The sequence below is a fragment of the Lolium rigidum genome, chromosome 3 (genome assembly GCF_022539505.1).
Source record: "Lolium rigidum isolate FL_2022 chromosome 3, APGP_CSIRO_Lrig_0.1, whole genome shotgun sequence".
Lineage (NCBI taxonomy): Eukaryota > Viridiplantae > Streptophyta > Magnoliopsida > Poales > Poaceae > Lolium > Lolium rigidum.
The window spans coordinates 335,587,458-335,603,880 of NC_061510.1; the positions used below are offsets into that span (position 1 = coordinate 335,587,458).

At 44.7% G+C, this 16,423-nt stretch overlaps 1 protein-coding gene and 1 pseudogene across 1 annotated transcript; both read right to left on the reverse strand.

The window, feature by feature from the left end:
* Nucleotides 1–1,289: 1,289 nt before the first annotated feature.
* Nucleotides 1,290–2,475, reverse strand: LOC124697086 (annotated as a pseudogene).
* Nucleotides 2,476–10,205: 7,730 nt separating this feature from the next.
* On the reverse strand, nt 10,206–14,053 carry LOC124697087 (protein PNS1-like). The gene is made up of 3 exons (XM_047229723.1): nt 13,934–14,053; nt 11,218–12,429; nt 10,206–10,664 (listed from the first exon to the last, which is right to left on the reverse strand). The coding sequence occupies exons 1-3, from the start codon at nt 14,051–14,053 to the stop codon at nt 10,527–10,529; spliced, it is 1,470 nt and encodes a 489-aa protein (XP_047085679.1). The 3' UTR covers nt 10,206–10,526.
* Nucleotides 14,054–16,423: the final 2,370 nt, after the last annotated feature.

Genomic DNA, 16,423 nt, shown 5'->3' on the forward strand with positions numbered 1-16,423 from the left:
ACATACATACCTTTTATTATTCACTTTATTCCGTCACCTTAGGGTACATATTTCGATTTTGTCACAAGTTTGAGGGACAAAATAACTTTAGGGTTGTGTGCATCTCTTATGTGGATTTAGACAATTAACCAAGTGAAAGGTTCAGGAGGGGGGGGGGGGGACAGACTTTGTTCAAAATAAGCAGGGAACAGAGAAATGCATGATAAGTTATTCTTGTCAAAGCTTTTATATAAAGTACAAAACTAGTGCCCTAGTGACACTTCATCACAACAAGGAGATAACATATGCTAATATTTCACTGCTTCTCGTGGTAAAAAGGATGCAGACGATTGAAAATCTCCGGCTCCCTCGATGTGAGAGTTGTTAGGCCTAGCGAAAACAACATGAGTACAAAAAAATGTTAGGGGGAGATATATCATAGAAACTCTGCCTATAAAATGAAAAATAAAATTAGAATAAACACATGTAAAAGGAAAGGAGGCAGAAAGAATAAACTTTGTGAGCAATTTATGGTTGTAATTAGTCTAGCAGAATTATCTAACATGTTTTCGTGAAGCATCTTACGATCTTAAAGACGTGCTTGAGATTGTGAACATTACCGATTTGGTGGAAAGAAAAATACATGAAATAACTATAAATACGACTACTTCCATAAAAAATACATGACTTTCTAAACACTATGTCGTCAAATTCCTCAAATTTAGATGGCCAATTGATTTGAATCTGCTAGATGAAAGTCGTAACATGAGATTGCCACGGCAATAGTTTTAAGATACGCATTTTCATAATTTGCTAACTTACATATTCGAGTAAGATAATCAAATGTCAAGCTGTCCATTAAAGATTATCCCGATATACAACAAGTGCCGCAAAGTAAACGAGTACGGCCAGTGAGGGGCGACGAGAATAACTTACCCCATCTCGAAACTCGTGTTTCACCTTCCACATAACTGGTCCCATATCCGGCCAATAGATTAGTCCCTTGTTCCTGCAAGAGAATAATTAATTGTTGAACAATGTAAGCTATGATAAACAATTAATTTTGTAGGCAAAAACTCCCTCATGTGTCCATACATAATATGATGCGCATAATTTTTCGTGCAAGTCATACTTTGCAAAGTTTGACCAAACATATAGAAAATAATACAAACATTTATGATACCAAATGCATATAATATAAAAAAATATTTCATGATAATTTTAATAATATTAACTTGACATTGTATATATATTCATATTTTTATCAATATACATAGTGAAACTTCATGAAGTTTGACTTTGATAAAACCTTACATGCAACATATTTTAGACAGGAGGTAGTACCAGTGACTTCGGTAGCAACATGTAATGATATGGCGGATAAGGCTACAAGTTCCTTGGGCCAAGCCGCTCATGCTGCATTCATCGGTGACCGGCGACCAGGAGCTACTACCGAGGCAGTACTGCACGAAATGTAGCTTCCGTGGATGGTAATAGACGACGGTGTCACCCGTAATGTTAGGCAGTGCCTTGGATGAGACGCAGAGATTCCATGGTCCCACGAAGATGGCTTTGTCTCCGATGCTTTCTACAGGGATGTACCGTTTTGAAGCAAGATCCGACAGCCTGTGAACCGCCAAGTGTGTGTGCGACATGTCGTTGTGCCCGACCGCTAGGACCTCCGAGTCGCATTCTACCAGATACACAGGGTAGCAGAGTTTCTCTCTTGGGATCGTGGCGATCAGCTTTGGTGGATCCTGCTGGTGCGCCTCTATCTGAAAAACCTGTGAGACCCAGGTATGTCCAACGGCAGTGTTCTTCACCAGGTAGTGCTTGCCTCGCAACGACAGCGGCCTGTGATGGCCCGGAACTCTCCAGTGCAGCATCGCCCACTCCGTGTCTTGGGAGGTGGCAACAGCCGCCAGCATCTTACCCGTGAAGATAACCATGACTCTCACGACCCCGCCGGCGGCGACGGAGACGGAGGTAGAGATGCGTCTCATTAGTCTCAGCTGAGTTGACAGCGGCTCTTGATGCCTCATTTGCATGGCGAGAGGCGCGAGCAGCGGGAGCTCGACCATGTCGCCGGTGAAAGGGTGTAGGAGGCGGATGGCGGTGTCCTCGTCTCGCTGGAGGACCAGGAGGGCCCTCCACGGAGTCGAGGACGCAGTGGTCCGTGAAGAGCGGGAGCCGGACGCGGACAAAAATCCCCGAGTCGAGGTTGAAGAACCGGACGTGTTCACGGAGATCTTCGTGGCCGGGGTGAAGTCCATGGCCCTCGGCGAACATCATCCAGCGGCGCGGGTGGAAGCGTGGGTCGATCACGCCCCGGCCGCGAGGAGATACGGTGGAGGACCGCCAGTTGGTGCAGACGGCACGGAGGCGCACATAGTCCGTCAGGTCGCCGGCCAGCAGGCGCCACGCCACAAGACGAACCATGTCTTCTGGCAGCGATGCCCATGGAGATCGGGTGGCCGGCGGCACCCAAGGTGACATCTTGCAGTTACAGATTGGAGAAGGTGCGATGCAGCAGAAACGATCTACCTCGCCTGAGTTTAGCTGTTTATAGGGGATGGAAACGGTCTTTGTACGAATTTTGCCGGGTTCCTATACAAAACGGACCAGGATTTGAATCTATGCTGCAGACCTGGAGTCCTTGCGACCATCAAACACCGCCGTATCTTTATCTATCATTCTATCTCCAAATATACGCTTTGACCCACGAGGAAATACCTGAACATTGTACGGCCTGGAAGAATACGCATCCAGCAACTGCAACTGTCAACGGGAGGGCAACTATTGCCCGTCCGATTGAAAGCAGACTCACCGTCCAATTCTGAAGCAGGAGGACGTGTATACTAGCATGCGCGCTCCTCTTGATTCTGGTCACCATGCGCTCGGACAGTAGGACACCACAGAATCTATCCTTTCAAAGAGCCACTGCCGATTATATTTGATAGTGAGAAGTGAAAATTATAATTCTCTAAATCCTTTGAGGCATCTGTTAGGTCCAGTTTAGTCGGGTTCTTTTTTTCGAAATGGGGGTATACCCCGGCTTCTGCATCATGACGATGCACAACTCACGCATCACCGAGGATTAATACAAAAATCAACCATCGAAAATAACACATACTATGACTACACATCAACATAGCCTTCTAGTATGTCGCCAACCAACCTAACACAAGATATGCTGAGCGGCCATCAGGAGCCGTGTGCATCCAGAAGCCATGGCATCCCGCTGCTCCTCCGGAGAGAGTAGGGCTCAAAGCTGGATCCAATGGAAGACCATATGGATAACCTGCAAGAAATGAAAAGAGACTTTTTTATTAAAAATTATATCATTACTGATCCTCTAAATAGACCAACATAAAGCAGAAACCCCAATCCAGATAAAAGCCTTAGATTGTCTATCTACTCCATTTAACCAATTACCAAACATATTAGTAATATTGGTCGGAGGTGGAAGATCATAAGTGAAATTAACCGTACGCCATAAGAGCTTAGCTAAAGGGCATTCAATAAAAAGGTGCTGAATGGTCTCCTGTTCCCCACATAAAACACATTTTGTACACCAATTCCAATGACGTTTGGCTAGATTGTCCTTAGTTAACAGAACCTTATTACTCAAAAACCACATAAAAATCTTAATCTTAAGCGGAATTTTAACCTTCCAGAGATACTTTCTCAGAAAAGGGGTATGGTCACACATAAGATCTTCATACATCGACTTCACTGTAAACAAACCATTAGATGTCAACTTCCAAACAAAACGATCATCCTCTTCATTCAAATTAACCATCATAAGTTTCCGACATAATTGTAATCATGAAGTCTATTTGTTACCACTCAACACCCTTCGGAAAGTAATATTCAGCGGTGTTTGGGCTAACACCTGTGCAACTGTGACATTTTTATGGTGTACAATATTATACAAGGATGGATACTGTTGAGTTAAAGAAGTATTTTCTAACTAGGTATCTTCCCAGAAGCGGATACTGATATCATTACCCACTTTGAAAAAACCCCTAGAAAAAACACTTGTTTGACCCCCATCAATCCTTTTCAGAATGGGGAATCAGTAGGCCTAGCTTGCACCTCCGATAATGTCTTCTGTCTTAGGTATTTATTATGTAGCAATTTTTGCCACACCCGTCTTCATTAAGAAGTTTAAAGAGCCATTTACTCAATAAGCATCTGCGAGAACCCCAATACCTAAACCCCCTTGATCTTTGGGTCGACAAACAATGTTCCATTTTGTAAGCCGGTATTTTCTTCTGTTTTCGTCGGACAGCCAAAAGAATCTAGATCTATAGAAGTCCAAATGTTTCCTTACCCCAACAGGTATTTGCAGGAAAGACAACATAAACATCGGTAAGCTAGTTAATACTAAATTAATAAGAACTAACCTATCACCATATGATAGTAACTTCCCTTTCTAGCATCCCAATTTACTCTCAAACCGTCTTTTTACCGGATACCAATCCGAATTCCTGAGTTTTTTTTGTAATGGACTGGAATACCCAAGTATCTGAAGGGGAGTTGTCCAGCATCACATCCAAAGATCTGCTTATGTTGGTCCTCCTCCTCCTTTGCCTTTCCAAAACAAAAAAATCTCACTTTTATGGAAGTTAATCTTAAACCTCGGTAACTCTTCAAAGAGGCACAAAATTAATTTCATATTAACTGCTTTGTTGAGGTCATATTCCAAAAAAGGATAGTATCATCAGCGTATTGTAGTATAAAGAGTCCTCCCTCAACTAAATGTGGAATTAACCCTCCGACTTGACCATCCTCTTTTGCTTGTTCAATTAAGATGGCTGATGCGCGTGTAAGACACACGTCCGTTGGGAACCCCAAGAGGAAGGTGTGATGCGTACAGCAGCAAGTTTTCCCTCAGTAAGAAACCAAGGTTATCGAACCAGTAGGAGTCAAGGAACACGTGAAGGTTGTTGGTGGCGGAGTATAGTGCGGCGCAACACCAGGGATTTCGGCGCCAACGTGGAACCTGCACAACACAATCAAAGTACTTTGCCCCAACGTAACAGTGAGGTTGTCAATCTCACCGGCTTGCTGTAAACAAAGGATTAGATGTATAGTGTGGATGATGATATTTGTTTGCGAAGAACGAGTAAAGAACAATTGCGGTAGATTGTATTTCAGATGTAAAGAATTGGACCGGGGTCCACGAGTTCACTAGTGGTGTCTCTCTCATAAGATAAACAGATGTTGGGTGAACAAATTACGGTTGGGCAATTGACAAATAAAGAAGGCATAACAATGCACATACATATATCATGATGAGTACTATGAGATTTAATCGGGGCATTACGACAAAGTACATAGACCGCTATCCAGCATGCATCTATGCCTAAAAAGTCCACCTTCAGAGTTATCATCCGAACCCCTTCCAGTATTAAGTTGTAAACAACGAGACAATTGCATTAGGTATGGTGCGTAATGTAATCAACACAAATATCCTTAGACAAAGCATCGATGTTTTATCCCTAGTGGCAACGAGCACATCCACAACCTTAGAACTTTACATCACTTGTCCCAGATTCAATGGAGGCATCAACCCACTATCGAGCATAAATACTCCCTCTTGGAGTTACGAGTATCAACTTGGCCGAGCCTCTACTAGCAACGGAGAGCATGCAAGAACATAAACAACATATATGATAGATTGATAATCAACTTGACATAGTATTCAATATTCATCGGATCCCAACAAACACAACATGTAGCATTACAAATAGATGATCTTGATCATGATAGGCAGCTCACAAGATCTAACATGATAGCACAATGAGGAGAAGACAACCATCTAGCTACTGCTATGGACCCATAGTCCAGGGGTGGACTACTCACACATAGATCCGGAGGCGATCATGGGCGATGAAGAGACCTCCGGGAGATGATTCCCCTCTCCGGCAGGGTGCCGGAGGCGATCTCCTGAATCCCCCGAGATGGGATTGGTGGCGGCGGCGTCTCTGGAAGGTTTTCCGTATCGTGGCTCTCGGTACTGGGGGTTTCACGACGAAGGCTTTAAGTAGGCGGAAGGGCAGGTCAGGGGGCGTCACGGGGGGCCCACACAACAGGGCCGCGCGGCCAGGACCTGGGCCGCGCCGCCCTGGCGTATCGCCGCCTCGTCGCCCCACTTCGTATCTCCCTCGGTCTTCTGGAAGCTTCGTGGAAAAACAAGACCCTGGGCGTTGATTTCGTCCAATTCCGAGAATATTTCCTTACTAGGATTTCTGAAACCAAAAACAGCAGAACAACAGAATCGGCTCTTCGGCATGTCGTCAATAGGTTAGTGCCGGAAAATGCATAATAATGACATATAATGTGTATAAAACATGTGAGTATCATCATAAAAGTAGCATGGAACATAAGAAAATATAGATACGTTTGGGACGTATCAATGGCAAGCATATCCACTACAATATTAAAAGGCATTGGAGATAGAGGGTTCCATTGCCTTAGACCTTTTTTTATCTGGAAATAATGACCAATATCAACATTCACCTTCACCCCAACACTACCCCCTTGAACAAACTGTTGCACTAATCTACCCCATTCTGGAGCAAAGCCCTTCATTCGCAATGTTTGTTGTAAAAAAGGCCATTTCACCTTATCGTATGCTTTCTCGAAGTCAATTTTAAATAACACCCCATCCATTTTCTTAGTATGTAACTCATGGATTGTTTCATGAAGTATGACTACCCCTTCCAAAATATTTCTACCTGGCATAAAGGCTGATTGAGTTGGCTTTATAACTCTTGGGGCAATCCCCGATATACGATTCGTACCAACGTTAGCGAATATCTTAAAACATATATTTAGCAAACAAATAGGTCTATATTGTTGTATTTGGACCGCATTCTCTTTCTTGGGTAGTAATGTGATAACACCAAAATTTAGTTTGTAAAGAGGAAAATCCCCTTTGCTAAACTGTGAAACCAAAGCCATCAGATCATCCTTTATTACTTCCCAAAAATGTTGATAGAACTCAGCTGGAAAACCATCTGGTCCAGGAGCTTTATTCAGTTCCAACTGAGAAATTTCCTCAAAAACCTCCTCTTCTGTAAAAGGGGCCATCAAGATCTCATTCTCTATTGATGAAATTTGTGTAATATCATGGATCTCCTCTTCAACTAAAGAAATATTGGTTGGTGCCGGTGCCCCAAACAATTTCTTATAGAATTCAGTAATACAAACCTTTAAATTATCTTCCCCAATAATAGTCCCCTCTTGTTTCTCTAATTGGAAAGTTTTCTTTTTTCGGTGTTTACCATTCGCTATTAAGTGGAAATACCTCGTATTATTCCCCCCTTCCTCAATATGCTTAACTTTCACTCTCTGGGCCCATTTAGACTCCTCTTATCTTCTTAATTTGTTCAGACTATCATTTGTCTTTTTTAATTCCTCCCTTTCATTTGTATTCAGTAGATTTGTTTCCGATTTCAAATCAAGATGATCAATGATATTTAACAGTCTCTCTTTTTCTTTTTTATACTTTCCACTTTGATATTTTGACCGTCCCTTAAGAAATCTTCTTATATGTCATAACTTATTCAACCAAACCTCCATTAGACTAGCTCCACCTACAACTGATTTCCACTCCTTTACTATCATGTCAAAAAAACCTCTTGTCGCAACCAATGTAGCTCAAAAGAGAATTTTGCTTGATTACCCAGATGTGCTTTCACCCCTGAATCAATAAGTATTGGAGTATGATCAGAATCAGCTCTAGTTAAAGCTCTTACAATCACCAATGGAAATTTTTGTTCCCACGAGATTGATGCTAGTACTCTATCTAACTTCTCATATGTAGGTTCTTCTCTCCAACTTGCCCATATAAATTGTCTCCCAGTTAGAGTAATTTCGCGCAAGTTCAAATGCTCAATGATTGCATTAAAAACAAAGAGCTAACGCGCTTTGAAATTATCATTATTTTTCTCCTCCCTCTTGCGTATAATATTGAAATCACCCCCTACCAACATAGGTAATGATTCAGATTCACAGGTTCTCACTAATTCAGACAAAAATTCTGCTTTGTGCAAGTCTTGGGAAGCCCCATATACTAGCACCAGAATCCATTCAAAACCATCTCTCTTACATTTAATATGAAGCTTAACACAGAAATTTCCCGTGCTTACCTTTAACACTTGTAGCGTATCGTAGTTTATTCCAACTAGAATACCCCCGAGCGACCATGTGGTGGTAAACAAAACCAAGAGAAATTATATCTCGCAGCTAATTTGTTCAAAAAATGAACCGAGAAATTAGATCTCCTAGTCTCCAATAAGGCTATGAAGTCTAATTTATGTTCCTGAATTATCTCTTTGACAAACAAATGCTTAGTAGTATCACCAAAACCCCCTAGATTCCAGTTAATTCCTTTTATATTCTGCATTATGAAAATTGTTTTTAAATTCTTTTTCTAGTACTTTTGCGAATATTGCTTGTATCATAAACTTTTCTCTGTCTATTTTTCTTTACCTTGACAACTGGTTTAAGATGTTCCAAGTGATCATCTAAATCCAGTGGTATATCATCATCCTCAATCAAATCCTCACAAAGGATGCATACTTTTGACAATACAAGAGTCTTCGGACCTTCCTCCTTATTCTCAATCTCAAGTCTTTTTTTTTTCAAAATCGTTAAGATTTATTCCTCTTCCACCATTTTAATCCCTTTAATAGATTTGCCTAACACCTAAACGATTAAGTTTAGTCGCTTAAACAGAATTTTATTCCTCTAATGATTTTTAAGGGATCGGGTAGAGATGCCCTTATATTCTCTACCCTGTAAAATCACACAGCCGTGCCCTCCGAGCTGAAGCTAATGGACAGCGGTGACTAACGATGGGACATGGTAACCGTATAACCATTGGTTAGGTTAACCGAACCTAAAAAAGAGCCTAATGGGCTTTTGGGTTAACCGTAAAATGCTATAGGTTATTTAGGTTCGAACCGTTTTTCCCAAAGGTTATCCGTTCCTGCACCTAATCCCGACCTGCGTCGCGCTATGATGTGCTTTACAGCTCCATCTCGGCGTCCAGATCGCGCACGACTGCACGAGGTCCAGGTTGGGAAGTGATCGTGCCCCGCAAGGCTGACCCTTGCCGTCCTGCCGAGACGAGCACGGTCACTGTCGCCGACGTCGAGGCCAACCCTTGCCGTCCTGAGCGAGACGAGCGCAGTCACCGCTGCCGGCGTCGAGGCCGACCGTTGCCGTCCAGAGCGAGACAAGCGGGGTCACCGTCGCAGGAGTCGAGGCCGCCGTACGGAGCGAGACGAGCGCGGTCACTGCCGCCGGCATCGAGCCGACTGTTGCCGTCTGGAGCGAGACAAGCGTGGTCACCGCCGCCGGCGTCGAGCCGACCGTTGCTGTCCGGAGCGAGATGCGCGCGGTCACCATCGCCAGCTTCGAAGCCAACCATTGCCGTCCTGAGTGAGACGAGCGTGGTCACCGTCGCTGCCGGAAGGCACGTTCCTTCGACCGCCGACACCTGCAGCGGCGTCAAGGCTGCGCTCGACGCGGTCACCACCATGTACTTGGTCAGGCCGCCGCTACCTTGGCTCCACGGTTGAGCTTTGCCAGTGTCAGCATAGTTCTGTAGCTTCTCTTAGTAGTTGTTTGCTACAGCAGCTACGAGATTAGCTAGCCACTCATGAGTGGCTCGATCCATGTATATAAACACTGTGAACATTTTTTTCTGAACAAACAGGCCCTGTTCATTAAAATACTCTTGTTGGATCGCTCCCTTGCCCTTATTTTCACAGCGAGTATTTTCTGTATGCTAACATGTTCTCATTTTCTAACAAGCTGGGTCAGCCTGCTATGGCAAATGTTAAAATTGGTTCGAACCTTAATAACCAGTGGTTAACCTTTTCTAACTCTAATAATTTAATGGTTAACCATTTTTACCATTTCCATGATATGGTTAAATAGGTTCGAGTCCGAAACAAAAATGGTTAACCAAGTCCCATCATGAGCGGTGACCATATCTCAGTGCTCGATCCCTCCGCTTCAAAAACTGGTTCGTGATTCAGAGGTTGGGGTTACATCCTCTCGTGGCTGAGGCGCAAAAATCAGCTCCATCTCCACAGCCCAGTCGATGGGTGGAGAGATACATGAATATCACGGGGTATAAGCTTGCATATGCGCTTTGAAAGACAAGGAAAAACCTGTCAGCGGGCAACAACGATTCATCGGAAAGGGCATATCTTCCTTTCTGTAACTGTGCTCTATGCACAAAATTTCTGTACAGGTACACACATGTGCTACTATCTCGGATCATGCAGTCTCCTTTACTGACCACAACAATCTGCAAAACATACTATGTGACATCTTGCTCTACATAAGCAGCATTCCTATGTCAGGCGACGCAGCAGCAGAGTATCGAATAATATGCACAACACCTCAACTCTGACTGATGTCTTGCTTCTAAGTTTCAGGCAGCAGAAAGCTGACGAATGAATCGAAGAATCTATGAATCCTGAAGGTAACTAGTCTGAAGAATCTACAGCTCCAAGCGATCAATCTGCAGCTAGAGCGTCGAGCTCACGCAGGTGGTCTGGTATCAGTGTTCCCAGGTGAGGATTTTGCGGGTTCTCTGCATATGCGACATGATATGCTGCAACGCAAGCCTGTGGCCACGCAATCATCATGCGGCACTGCAACACAAAGCAACATGGAAATTATAAACAGGAACTGTAGAGCAGTAACAGACATCTACATTTCATAATTTCATGAAAGCAATGTTGAGTCACTACCATTTTTAGTGGATAAATCTCTCTCTCTCTCTCTCTCTTGGAAAATAAATGTCTCATTTACAAGTAATTCTGATACGAAATTTTCTAGAATTTACAGAAATGGAAACATCGAAAAGGCAGATCCATATTTATATAGTTATTCTAACTAGTATATATTCTCTGTAGCAACTAGGTTGTGAGATAATACTGACTAAAACCTCTAGTGGCATAGGTATGCAAAATGTTGAACTGAACAGATACATGCTACTTCCTGTAAACATACATCAAGCCGTATTCTACCAGTTTTACTAATGGAGGCAATATGCTTATAGTATAATAAACTCAACTAGGTTTCACTAATAGCCAATATGCTGTTTTTCGCCATTTGCTAACAAAAGATTAATCCAGAGACATACGTTGTAGGAAATGCAGATAAACACATGAAACATAGCCGGAGAAGGATTGGGTAGAATACCATGTAATAGCCGATGAGAAATGAATAGATCGCAATGGGCAGAGCTAGATCCTTATGATCCCTATCCATGGCTAGTGCCCATGAGCCAGCAACCAGTGAGGCCAAAGCGCCTCCTGTGACAGCCGAAAGGAAGCAGAAGGAACCAGTGAGGTCTGAATCAACAAGCTTTGCCATCCCACGGAGAACAAAAAGGGACCAGACATCCCTGGAAGCCACACAGAACGCCTTCCCCCGAGCCCCCACATGCACAAAACCCCAGCGGTTCACCCGTCCCATCATTTTATCTGATGCAGTCAGGCAGCAGCCCTGGCATGTGAAAAGGAACTCGTCGTTACCCCCTGTGACAGTGTTTATCACTCGAGCAAAACTCCTTACTGCTGCAATCACCGGGACAACCACAGCCCCCATGCATATGTCACCAAAGGCTGGCCCTGATAGTGTGCCACAGAATGCTTCAACAGCACCGCCTGGCATAAGTACTCCATAGACTAGCCGTGCATGTGCCAGTCTTGCCACGGCCACATAGACAAAGTAGCGCAGCACTTGCATGGTCCATGACATGCTTACCAGGAGGGCAGCCACATAGATCATCTGGAAGTTCATAAAGTGGCTTTCTACAGCTGCAATGCAGCTGATGGCAACTGTCCAGAAGGCCATATAGCCAACTGCAGCAAAGATAACAAAAACAACAAGGCAAGAAGCACTGAACGGCAAATGTGCTCCATTGACAGAGGCAGCAAGTACTGCAGCGCCATGCTGAAGACGTGGACCTGTCGCCCAACAGCTGTATAGTGCCGCTGCAATGGCAATCACAACTATGAGCACTCCAATACCAAGGGCAGCACCATCACCGACAAGGAGTATGACTACATCGCAAGCAAGTGCGAGGACAGGAGCTGCCCAGAGAGACGTTTTGATGGCTTTTGGAGGATTAGTGACAGCAAGGATAGTCCAAAAGCAGGCAGCAAAAACAGATACTATCACAGAAGAGGCAAGAGGAATGAAGTTGGCAAAGGGCTTGTAGGTACGATTCTGGTGGGAAGAAGCCTGAACTCCCAGGAAGACTGTGAGGGCGATGAAACCAAGGAGGTGCAAGATGAACAGGATCTTTGTGACACTGGCAACGAAACCACTACAGCAACCTCGACTGTCAGGCACAGCAATGTTACCAAACATGGGGGAGTATATTTGCTCTTCAATTTCGATTGGCACCTGAGGAAGCAATGGTCGGAACGTTAGTGAAGTGATATCTTAAAACCAGAACAACATAGATTATTTTATAGCAGGAATACAAAACTTTGCTCTCTTAAAAAATACAAAAACTCTTATTTGGATAACTAATAATTAGTTTTGTTTGACTGGAGATATGAATTCCATTATTGCAATCTGATTCTGCTCAAGAACATGGTGCATTGCTAGTACGAGCTACACATAGTGATGCCTAGTACGTGATTGCTGGAGATTATTTCCAAAATATATATCTGTCACGGATGCATGAAATTAAATAGAGAACGAAGCTAAAATGATAAATCATATCTAACTTAGAAAAGCAAGTTAAGGGACTAATGTGGTTCACAAATTATCCTGTCAGTTATATGATAACAGATAATTCACCTATGCTGCTAAAAGGCACAAATATCATGGGATTGTGTTTGTGTCTGAATAAAATGACACTTTCCAGTATGAGCCTATAAGCCAATCATTCCGAAATAAATTCAGCTGTTATTTGGTATTTTTGGGTTAACTTTCTAGTAATAAACTGCAAGCATGATGCTTCACCCAAGTTTTATGGTAGACCAGTGTTTGCTGCTTTATTTAAAATTTCATAGTAGTGATGTAGCATGAACAATTCGTGCAACAAGGGAACAGCAACCAAAATAAAGTCACACGCAGCGATTTAGAAGTCGACATGATACGGCACCTGCTTCAGCCAACTCACTAGACACAAGCAGCATCAGTTGATATATTAACAATCACAATAAGTGAAGCCGAAAGTTGGACCAATTTCAGACGCCAATAGAGGCGCATAATTCAGCAAGCCGAATGTGTATCTGGCCATCAATGTTTCATCAGAATATTGTGGATGTCCCAAGGATCCACCTAATTGATCAATCTAGAGATGTGCAGTCCCTAACATTCAGGGCCAAAAAAACACCAATCGAGTCAATCACATCAGGGCCAAGCTGCTAGTTCTCAGGTAGGCCGCCAAAACCCCAACCACTTCAGCAGCACTTCACTGCGCCATTCGAACAGCAGCCTATGGGTTGGCACATCTAAAACGGCCACAGCAGCAGTAGCTATAGGATTAAACCAGCCCTATATCCCCAATCCGTCATCGGATTTGTACAACCAATTCTACGCATTAATAACTGCACCGAAAACCCAATTCGAACACATGAGCTTGCGTGCAGGAGCACGAGAGCGTGAAACTGGTTCGAGCACTACCGGCACGAGTAAGCCCCCAATTCATCGTGGACTGGTTCGGAATTCGCAAGGAAATCGGGCAGAATCCTAAGCTACCCTGCACTCCCCACGGGCGCACGATCATGATCGCGGCACCGAATCGACCGACACGCGCGAGAGGAATCCCCCGAGCAGAAGCAGCAGGAGCGAGTGAGCGAGCACCGCCCAGTCGAGGTCAAACGCGGAGCGCGAGGGCATGGAGCGAGCAGGAGGACGCGAGAGGGAGGGGAGGAAGGGGGGAGGCGCTGGTCACCTGGTGAGGGCTCGGCTCCGGCGTGTACGCACGCGCCGCCCCGCCCGGGTAAGCAATGCCGCCGCCGGCGCTGGCGACGGTGATCTCGCCGACGACGCCGCCGCCGCCGTGCCTCGCCATCGCCGTGCCGTCCCCGCCGCGCCTCCCTTTAGTTTTCCCCTCTCGCTAACTCGTGAGTGGCTTTGGCCCCGTCGTCGTATCAATCAACCACCTGCTTTGGCTCTCTCTCGCTTTCGCTTTGCCTTTTGCGCTTGCTTCGCCTGCTCTGCTTCAACGGGGGGGAAGTGGCCCCCACCTTTTTTTCCACTTTGAGACGTGGGGTTAATAAATGGGGTTAGTGGGGTTATGGAACGATACAAGGGGCCTGGGTCACTGACAGCTGGGGCCACTGGGGTTTAGTGGTTTACTGCTGTTGCGTGCAGCCGTGCCCGTTGGGGCCGGTGACGAGATGAGCGATGACTTGTGTCTTTCTTGTACGGGGCGACACGCGGCAAAGCTCGTCGTGGGGTTTGGAGGAGGCCGTTTCACCGGTTTATTACACCTTGTCGTTGCACGTTTGTGTGTAGATATGATGGATGTTGACCTTTGAGTCAGCCAAATGACCTAAGCATCAGAACCTAAGCTATCCCCCCCCCCCCCCCTTTTTTCTGTTGCCTCTCTAGAGTAAGTTCGGAGATCTCGGGCCGAGCCGAGGCTTTCTCTGCCGGCGATACCGCTCGGAGGATGACAAGGCAACGTAGCGTAGGTTTTAGTCATATTGTCACGTGTGGGAGTAAGTCCTGGGAGCATCTCGACTGGTTCTGGCGCGTCCTAGGGTTTGTTCTGCTCGTTGTGGTGCTCTGGTGGCAAGAGCACTTACAGGCGGGAGGGCCGATCATAGAGATGTCTGATAGCAAAGCTAGGATCTCAAGCTTTGTTGCCCCCGCTGGCTTCACACACACACACATACACACCGTCGGGCGGTTGTCATCGATCCTCTCCGTCCAACTTCCATGGGGAAGTTGAAGAGGAAGATCAATGTAGCCTTCCTCAAAAACTGTGGCCCTCTGCAGTATAGATGACGCTCCTCTCGTTCACTATGTCGGTCATGGAGGCGATCGGGAGGAAGACTGCGGCTCAGTATATATGCACTTGTGCTCGAAGATGGCGGGATCCTTCGGGTTGTTGTTGTTCCTGGAAGAAGCTTGGCGGGGGACCTACGATGGGCGGTGCCATCTTGCCCCTGCCCCCTCATGGCCGAATGACGACCCTCCTCAGCCACAACATGTTGGCTGGTTTTCCTCCAGGTGAAAGGCTAATACGGGTGATCTTCGTCCACTCCCTCTTGGCGCGATGCAGCAACGGATCTCCAAGTGGTTATGTCCTTGGTAGTGGCGGCGCTGTCTTGGACGGCGAGTGGTCTTCGCTTCTACCGTGCATAGGGACTCGGTGGCTTTTCCATTTTTTTGCTGCAGTGTCCTTTATCTAAAACTCTAGGTCCTAGTTTCAATTTACTTTTCTTCAAGGGCCTTGTTGTAAAATGTAAGTCACAACTTAGAATATAAAGCAGCTTTAGGTCCATCGGCACCTCATGCGCAGGTGATGAAGCTTGGTGGGGTGAATCTTCAGCTATCTTCGCTGATTGTGTTGATTTGACATCGCTGCTAGGAAATGTAACTTTTAAGCACTGTCCAAGAGAGGCCAATGAAGTTGCTCATGATTTAGCTAGAGAGTGTTTTTCTAATAAAAATTCTTGTAATTGGGTCGATGAGCCCCCTAGCTTTTTTCCTTAGCAAACTCTTGAACGATGTAACCGAGCTTTGATTTTGAAGCAGCAAGTTTCACACGCACTCTTTTCCTTACCAAGGTACCTAAGGGGACTGGAAGGTTTTTAATGAGGCGACTTGCTAGTTTAATATAATATATGGTTATTTCAAAAAAAAAAGGTCCATCGGTACCTCCCTGTTCGAAAAAAGTCCATCTGTCTTTCCCAACGCTCGTGCTTTTTTTTTAAATCACAACTTAAACTATAAAGTACTACTATTTGGGGGGGGGGGGTTTAATTACTTTCCGCCCTTTTTGTTGTGTATGCAGTGCACCCTACCACCAAACAATACTTTCTTATAAAGTTTGGCCACAAAATATCCAAACGAACTTACAAAAATCCATGATGTAAGAATGCCAAATACATGCCACGTGGTCACCGATGCATAAGCGACGTCGGTGATCCATCATGTAAGTTGAATATTATCTAGTTCATGCTTGGATTACTTTTGGAAAAATGATTGTTTCAGTTTGTTAGGACATTGTGGCATCTTCAGAGGTAAACTTATCATGGTAAAACCGTCAACAACTCATACACAGATTTTGTATTCTAAGTTCTTTTTTATCTAGTACTTTGGAGTAGGTTGCATAGTGCCACGTATTTAGGGTGGAGCCTTCGTGCGAGGTTACTATGACTCGTGGATGAGTCCATATGAAGGCTTGAAGAGTGAATGAAGTTTCTCACAA